The 9,322-nt window shown below is 37.3% G+C and overlaps 1 protein-coding gene across 1 annotated transcript in view; it reads right to left on the bottom strand.

Moving 5' to 3' along the window:
- Positions 1–1,689: 1,689 nt before the first annotated feature.
- LOC145665776 (uncharacterized) overlaps positions 1,690–9,322 on the bottom strand; it is a 50,443-nt gene continuing 42,810 nt past the window's right edge. The window contains exon 3 of the mRNA XM_081732900.1: positions 1,690–2,223. Coding sequence (XP_081589026.1) covers positions 1,739–2,223 — 485 coding nt within the window. The 3' untranslated portion in view covers positions 1,690–1,738. The remainder of the gene's footprint in view (positions 2,224–9,322) is intronic.

Raw genomic sequence — 9,322 nt, 5'->3', positions numbered from 1 at the left:
GTAGTTCACCTGGCAGGCTCCCACAAACATCTCAAAAACTTCTCTGATTGGTGACAATTTATCGGCAGCTCTGTGCTGGTCTCGCGTGGTTCTGTTATGCACTCTCAAGCAATAGAGGAGAAACAAAAACCACTTCTGTCTCATGACAGCAAAGCAGAGCTATTTTCCAGTGCCGTCCATTGTCCAAATGCTTGGTGCACTTTACTTTGAACTTTTGGTTACACCAAGAAAGAGCCAAAAGAGCTTTCCGTTCTTCCTCGTTTGTGTCGTAGGTGAATCCACATTTACCCTTGTACTTGCTTCTCACTCATTTCGAAATCACAGACATCATTGGGAAAGACATGAATAATTCATATGCTTTAAGGGAACATCAGCTTCACTTCCAGCTCCTATAGGACCTGTTTTTCCACTTGCCAAGTTTCTCGCTGGTCTTCTCGATCATTTTAATTTTGCTGCCCTCACGTATCTATTCTTTAAAAGTGCCTTCCCATTACCGTTTTCTTCCTCTGACTCAGACCTGCTTGCACTTTTCTCATCCTCAGAATCAACCACTTCGTTAACATTATCGTCATTCTCATCCTAGCTCAAAGTGTCCTGATATATTGTCTTCCTTGTCATTGTTTAGCTCGTTCAATATGCTAGCATTTCCTTTATAAATAACTTATCACTACTAGCCATTATTTCGATTTCTTGACAACTGCTTGGAAACAATGTGTCTACTGCTACTAGCGTCGCCAACCCTAGAGGTTGAAATGTTACCAACCCTGGCGAAAAATTATCTCATATTCCACGAAAATATACTAGACACAAGTGAGTATAACATAGTAAATAATAAATTATTATTATTATTATCTCTATGATATACTTCAGTATAAGTATGTGATACACAAAGCATACCTAAGAATTTTAATTTAATAGGTAACATTGAACAGAAAAGTACCATGAAACCTATCGTAGGCAGGTCAAGACATCACTGAGAGACTGGTATGTGAACTATCCAAATATCCATCTTTCAGAACCTACGGTATTTGCACAATCAATTTAGAGAGGCTGTTAGGGAGTACTTGATCACTCTTCACCTACCTCTCTAAAAATTGGTATGCAAGTATACTGGATCATTCTTAAACATGGATATTTGGATAGTTCACATACCAGTTTCTCAATGATATTTTGACCCGACTACGATAGGTTCATACTAGTAGAGCTATGAACTTTTAAAGTTCGTCTAGTATTTTAAGTTCCCGGGACCCTATAACTTCGAAACTATCCACTTTTGAGCACATGCTTATTGTGAACTTCTTTTCTTATTTTGATATGATGAATCTGTTCCCAAAATATTGTGACACATATATGTAACACCCTGTATATTTTCATAAAGAAAAAGTCTAGCAAAATTTAAGAAAGTCCAAATTTTTTAACTTGTCTTAGTCTGCTAACAAATTGGTCTTAGCTTTTTTTTTTTTTTTTTTTTTGCAATATTTATTTCTTTGTCATGTTATGATTTAGCAGGCTGTAGATATGCTCAATAGTAGCGACAATTTTCACCTAATATTAGTGACTCATAATGATTGTTTCTCACGTCAATTGATATTGACTGTCTTGAAATGTATAAGAATCAGTTCTATAAAAATCGTGCAAACTCAGCTCTGTGCATAATATAATATATAAAAGGATAAGAAAGTAAACACGTTTTTACATAGTTTATACATTTATAAACAAAACAATTCGACAACATTCATCACACTAGTTCACAAGCATGACTCTGTACTTTTTGAATTTTACGTTTATTTCCAAAGTTACTGCAACATTGTCCCGCATTTGTACTCTGCTTTCGCTCACTGTTTGCCTTCACGACCACCGACAAAGTAGTGGTTGTAGTTCTTGACTGAGACACAGCACCATCAACTGCCGCGATGGTAGTGGTGGTTGAATTAGAGACGTCACTTGCATCAACAGCTTTAGTTGTCGGGGATAAAGTGTTCGAAAAAGTAGGTGTAGAATTTTCTTTGGAGTTGTTGCAGTAGTCCTCAGTTCTGGCTTCCTCGTTTCCAAATTTACGATCCCAAATGGGTGCCCGATCACACAGCTGGATTGGAGGTGTTGGTGCCCGCATCGGTAGCTCCTCACGTTGTTCCTTGATCTTTCGTTGGGTCTGTTTTGAGAGGGCACAACCAGTAAAGTAGGTTATGTTCCGATTACCATCAACAGAGTTTGATCTTGAATCTGCAAGAGATTATAGTTATTGCCAAAATGTCAAAAATACAAAATAATTTGACATAGAGACATACAGTGCGCTAATCTTCCGATAAAATTTCTTGTACCAAGAACATTTGAAACGATGAACAGATAGTAGTATGTTAAGTGAGAAAAAATTGCATGTCTAACAGTGTGGAGTTTCTCATCTGTAAAAAGTACTTAGAACGCAGAAGTAAATGGGAATAGTTGCCGTGCTAAAAATGAAGATGTACCTGAAGGCAAAAGTTAACCGCACGTTGAGGTCTGAGCTACAAATATTTATTTACAAATGCTTATCACTCATATTAAAAAATGTACCTTGTTCACTACAAGGTAATACCTCACACGATCCTGCTAATCATTATATTTATGTACTCTTTCAATCTTTCCATTTAAACTATTCCTTTGTCACGGTTGTTTTGCGGATGTTTTTCAGGCAAGAAGACAGACTTTGTTATGGTTGCATTTTCCTTAACTCTGAACAGTTTTGCTGCAACATTAAAAGAACCCACAATATGATGCCAGTATTTATGTAACAATAAAGTTCATTCTGAACATATTGTGAAGACTGGTCAAGAATTTGACTTAATATTTACAAAGATCTCATGAAACAACACATTGAAATTTTGTAATAGTCATCAATTGCTACCACGCGATTGGCTTAGAACTATGTACATTCTCGCTTGTATATTGTTGGCAAGGGCGCAAATCCCAGGGGGGACGAGGGGGACATGTCCCCCCCAATCTTGGATCTGAGGGGGACTGTCCCCCCAATAATCTGACTTAAAAAGTGCTTTTTGGGATAAGTATGATGATTTGTGTCCAACTGCCACAAAGGAATGTGAGATGAAATTGATTTATCTTGGCTTGTCCATTTTTTTTAAAAGAATCGTATTCTGTAGTATTTCAAACTGACTTCGTGCTGTAGTGCGTTTAGTACTCTCATCAATATGTATTACTTTCACTTCCGCTACTTGGGCACAAACTGCAGTAAATGCCAGAGGAGGATATGTCCCACTCCTCATGCTGGAAAGTTGTCCCAGCTGTAGGTACGGGCACAAATTCCGGGAAAAATGGGGAGACATGTCCCCTCCTACATTGGAACTGGAGGCTCTCTCAATAATCCGATTTGAAAAGTGCTTTTTGCAGATAAGTGTGATGATTTGTGTTCGACTGCCACAAAGGAAAGTGAGATGAAATTTGTTTCTCTTGGTTTTTCCATTTTTAATGAAAATGAAGGCGGGCTACTGTGCGTGACGTAACCTGATATCAAATCTTATCTCTTCCTCCCCATAGGCCCTAGCACATGAAGAGTATATAGATTACCCAATGTCAGTAGAAACCATGTTTTCAGTAAATGCGCATTTAATCTATTTGTAGCATCAGCCTAGACATCTATTCATGCTTCGTAAGCTAACTAATTCTATAGCCTATGGAACCCGGAGGTTCAATGCCGCGTTCACAAAAGCTCTCCACTGACTTCTATCCTTAGCCAACTGGATCCAGTTTCTACTTTGTATTCCTATTTTTGTGAGATCCATCTTAATATTGTCTTCCCAACTGCGCCTAGGTCTTCCTAATGGTCGTTTTCCGATTGGTCTTACCGCTAACATTTTGAAAGCGTTCCTACTTTCTTCCATCCTGGCTATATGTCCTGCTCACCTAAGCCTCCTAGACTTGATGAACATAACAATGTTTGGGAAGCCGTATAATTTATGTAGTTCCTCGTTATGAAGTTTCCGCCATTCTCCATTCCCGTTCCTCTTGGGTCCGGATATTCGTCTGAGCATCATGTTCTCAAATACTTTCAGTCTATGTTCTTCCCTCAGAGTAAGCGACCATGTTTCGAAACCTTATAGAACAACAGGTATGATTATGGTTTTATATATTTTAAGCTTCAAATTCCTCGACAGAATTCGCGACGCCAAGAGATTTTGAACTGAATAATAACACGAATTCCGTATCTAGTCGACATTTAATTTCTTCGTGAATATGATTTTCGAAGAAAATCTGTCTGTTAATATTGATCCTAGATATTTGAAGTATCCACTTTATCAAAAGTATTATTTAATATTTTAACGCATTCATAATTTACCGTATTACGGTCCCGGCGCACTTCCATGTATTTAGTTTTCTCTGCATTTATTTCTAAACCCTTGCCCCTGCAAGCGTTTAATAAGATCTCTGCATTTCTTTCTATTGTTCTCCTGTCATCATCTATTAAATTTACATCATCAGCATATGCCATAACCTGGTGGACACCGTTCAACTGTAGGCCCTGGTTGCAGTCTTTGATTTTCCTTATAGTGTATTCCAGGACAAAGTTGAATAATAATGGCGACAACGCATCTCCTTGTTTCAGGCCATTCTCGACGTGAAAGCTCGTGGCCAAAAATTTTCCTACCCGGACTTTACTTTGGGATTCATTTTAACATTCCTTAATTGATCTAATTAGCTTTTTCGGTATTCCAAATTCTGTAAGAACGTTGTACAATGTTTCTCTCCTAACCGAGTCGTAAGCCTTTCTAAAATGAATAAATAGTTGATTTATGGGGCTACTATATTCCCACTTCTTTTCGAGTATTTGGCGGATGCTAAATATTTGGTCAATTGTTGATGGATTTTGTCTACATTCACACTGATAATGTCCAATAATTTCATCTGCGCATGGGGTCAATGTTGCTAATAGAATGTTTGAAAGGATTTTATAGGATGTTGACAGAAGAGAGATGCCTCGATAATTATTACGGTCATTTTTGTCGCCTTTCTTGTGAATTGATTGATTCTTTCCACTCTTGTGGCAATTCTTTCTTATTCCAGATAAGGATAATGAGTTTGTGTATCTTGTTCCACAATTTTTCGCCTCCAGCCGGAATTTCGTTTACACCCGGAGATTTGTGTTTCTTTAATTTCTTTATAGCGATTTCTACTTCTATTCGGTTGGGTTCTGGAATATACGGTTCTGCGGTGTGTATCTCCCTTTCTCCACGCACATTAGTTTTTGGCTCCGTGTTAAGCAAATCGTCAAAGAAATCTTTCCTTCTATTTAAAATGCTATCTGTATCAGTGAGAACTGTTCCATCAGCTTTCTTTAATATAAGCACGTCGTTGATAACCTTTCTTAAAATTGTTGATTCTTTTATACATGTCCCGAATGTTTTTATTTTTACTATTATCTTCAAGTTCCTAAATTTTAGCTTTCAAAAAATCGCGTCTCCTTGTTCTAGAGTTTTGAAAGTTTCTCGCCTGATGTCTACGAAATTTTCCGTAGTTATTTCATTCGGATTTTGTAGCCAACGTAATTTCGCCTGTTTTCTCTTCTCTGCTAGTTCGAACCATGGTTTGTTCCTACGTATTTCCGCGTGTCCCAATTTTTCTTTTGAGAGAGGATACTTCGTAAGGAAAGAAAAGAATTCAATTGTTGGAATATTTTTCTCCATAATCTTAAGGTTACAGCAGTTAACTAAAGAGTAATTATATGACATGCGTCAGATTTCTGTAACGATTCCTGTAATGTTATTGAGATTATCATCAGTTTGCTCAAAGAGTATTGTTACGTCATACATAATTGATATACTTTCTTCATAGTCTTGGGGAAGTCATTATTTAAATTATTATAAAACAATTTTAACGTGGATCTTTGTGGATGCCTAATTAGAAACATACCAATTATAAATATGCACGTATTCAGATTTCAGAATGTGTTCATGGCAATGATTTGTAATACTGATATATACTACTACTTCATCTACTAATATATAATATACATCGCCTAATATATAATATACTCTACAGTTGATCAGATTCATCTACCGTAATATGAGTTTCTTCTCCCTTCTGTAGAATGAACCTCAAATCTGCCCACCTCCCAATGTTGAAGACAACCAATGGCGTATTTACAATTTTGTTTCGACGGGCTATGCCCAACACAAGGAAGGAAGTGGGCAATTGCCCACCTGAGCTTGAGAATTAAATATATTTTAATTTATGCATAAATTGAAGTTATAATGGCAAGAATTGCTGACCCATAAATCCTATATATGATACAAAAATTTAGGAGTGAATTTAACCCTTTATTCTATTCATACAAGAAAAAGGAAGCATCCTCTTGGCCTTCCTAATTTCCCGGGCTAATTATTCTCCCGTTTTGATTTTCTTTAATTCGAACATTTCCTTCTTTTAAAAATAACTAAACGATATATTTTTTCCTTTGTTATAATAACTAAAGTCCTGTCATGTTGATATCCGCGCAAGTTGGTGTGAAACACTAGTTTCGCTTATCAACTCCTCTTAGTTTTGGTGTTACTGATGACGGCCGACTTGAATCACAACTGGCAACGGCCGATAAAGTATGATAGGCGAAATGAAAGAAAGTAACGTCAAGAAAAAGAAACAGAAAAGTAGAAAGGACGAAAGAAAGAACAAAAGGACGCAGTTCTTACATGGAATGAAATTTGACAAATACAGTATTATTTCTGAACAAAGAGCATAAGAAAATGGAAAGTCAATGACATTCTTAGAAATGGTAAGAAGGATTATTGTTGTACGTGGAATGCGAAAAACTAACAAATTTATTTCGGGGGGAGCTTGAGCCCAATAGCCTCCTAAATACGCCATTGAAGACAATTCTGCTCCCCTGATCCTTCACAGCATTGTTTTTCAACTTCATAAATATTTTGAACATCGCTTATATCTATATCTATATCTATATCTATCTATCTATCTATCTATCTATCTATCTATCTATCTATCTATCTATCTATCTATCTATCTATCTATCTATCTATATCTATCTATCTATCTATCTATCTATCTATCTATCTATATATATATATATATATATATATATATATATATATATATATATATATATATATATATATATATATATATATATATATATATAAATAAAATATGGGAACGGGCTTACCCGTCCCCCCCAATGTTGAAGACAGATTTGCGCCTATGATTGTTGGTAAGGTATGATAACTGGTTAAGGTGCACTTGAATAGTGCTGGATAGAAGTGTTTTATTTACTTATGATCTTTCCCACTTTGTGTTCCAATATGATCTTTCCCACTTTGAACTCGTATAAGTCAGAAAAGGGGATAGATAGAAAGGTAAACTTTATGACTTAATGTTCACACAGTCTTAAAGATTTGTTCTATAGCAACAGGTCCAATAAATCTTTCTTCTCTAATTTCTTTTGTATTTGTCCTTACAAATGAGGCGTTCCAGGAGATGACCTTCCAGGAGATGGCACAGTATATGAAATAGTTGATAGAGATCAAATCTGCCACCCAGGTCCAGCAGAACCGCCGGACGCGTTACAGACGCACAGCCTCATTACGTCCAACCATCGATAATGATAAACAAGGTTCAAAGAAACCGGCAGTGTCATCATGAAGAGGATGAGTTCTGGACGTCCGATCACGAATGAAGTAGATGTGGAACGGCTGCACTAGACATATCTCCGGAGTCCAACTAAATCAGTCCGTCAAGCGTCTCGATAGTTGCAGCTACCATTGACACGGTGCACAGGGTGCTACACAACGGACTGAAGATGCATGCTTATAAGGTACAGCTGCTGTATTCGCTTCAAGCTGATGATAGGCCATCGTTTCCATTTAGATGCTGAATCGCATCGACGAGAACCCAGATTTTCAAAGGTGAAGTTTTCGGACGAAGCGTGTTTTTGTGTGTCCTGGAAAGTAAACCAAAACATTGTCCGGACAAGAACTCCCGCGTAAGCCTGGAAATCGTCGTGTGGTGTGTTTCATGAAAATTTGGTGGGACCTTTTTTCTTTGCAGAGGCGTCAATCCCTCGACTGTTTACCTGGACATGTTGGAACAGTTTCCATTTCCACAGGTCGAACACCTGCAGCCTGTCATTCTGCTGCTGCAGAACAATGCCCCTCCTCACTGGGCTTCGATCATTAGGAGAGCTTTGGACGACATATTTTCAGGTTGTTGGATTGGTAGAAGAGAACTCATTGCCTGGCCCCCAGATTTCTGGACATCACCCTACTAGACTTTTTCTTTGGAACTTTGTGAAGGATATGGTCTAAAAGATCCCAGTGCAGGACCAGCAGGAACTGCGAGCTCGTATCGGCTCAGCACTTGAACGCGTTACGGAGAACGTACAAGGCCGAACTGGGTGGAACTGGAATATCGCTTATATATCTTGCATACTTCAGGAGGCATATACATTGAACTCTGTTAAACAAAGAGTAAAACTTTAGGTATGTGTAAACATTATGCCCGTTTCTGACTTATACGTAATAAAATTTAGAAAGATCATTTTGGAACACCCTGTATATCACTAATTTACTTTCGTTCTTATGTGACCATTCAGCGTGTGCTTTTAGATTTTTGTTTCCAGTAAGTATGTTGTAGGGATTTGAATATGCGTTCCAGAAACGAACTTTGAAGTTTAGAATAAATAGATTATATAACATTATTGGAACGTCAGTAAGACATATTTTGATAAAATATGTGTTTAAACTCCAGATTGTGGATTGGTAAACCTAAACTAGCTGTATGTTGTTCTTATACATTAGTCAGACAATTTCATTAATATTTTGGTTGTTTTATTGTGCAATATGTTGATGATAGAGTTATGATGTTAAGACTTAAAAAAAAAAAGGATCTAGTAGTGATGCAGACATATGCATCGACGACTTCGCATACAATCGAAGAAGCAGAGGAAAAGTATGAGAAAAAAGAAGAAATTATAGACAGAGAGAAGAGAAGTGCATGTGTAATGGTAATGGATGATTTCAGTGCAGTTGTGGGAGAAAATCAAGAAGGAAATGTCGTAGGCAAATACGGTTTAGGTGAAAGAAATGAAAAAGGATAGGGACTGGTCAATTTCTGTAGACAAAATTCACTAGTAATTGGGAACACTTGGTTCAATCAGAACAAGAGAAGAAAATATACATGGAAATCCCCAATAAACGGCGGAAAATATCAGTTATACTATGTTATGAGTCAAGACAGGTATGGAATAGCATGAGAACGCGAAGACCCTTCCCGGGCCCGACATTTTGTGTGATCATAACATTGTGCTGGCTGGAAGTGGATATTC

This window comes from Thermobia domestica, chromosome 12, assembly GCF_964235325.1.
Source record: "Thermobia domestica chromosome 12, izTheDome1.hap1.1, whole genome shotgun sequence".
Classification (NCBI taxonomy): domain Eukaryota; kingdom Metazoa; phylum Arthropoda; class Insecta; order Zygentoma; family Lepismatidae; genus Thermobia; species Thermobia domestica.
The sequence above is the reverse complement of the archived record's forward strand: the minus strand, read 5'-3'. Positions and strand labels throughout refer to the sequence as shown.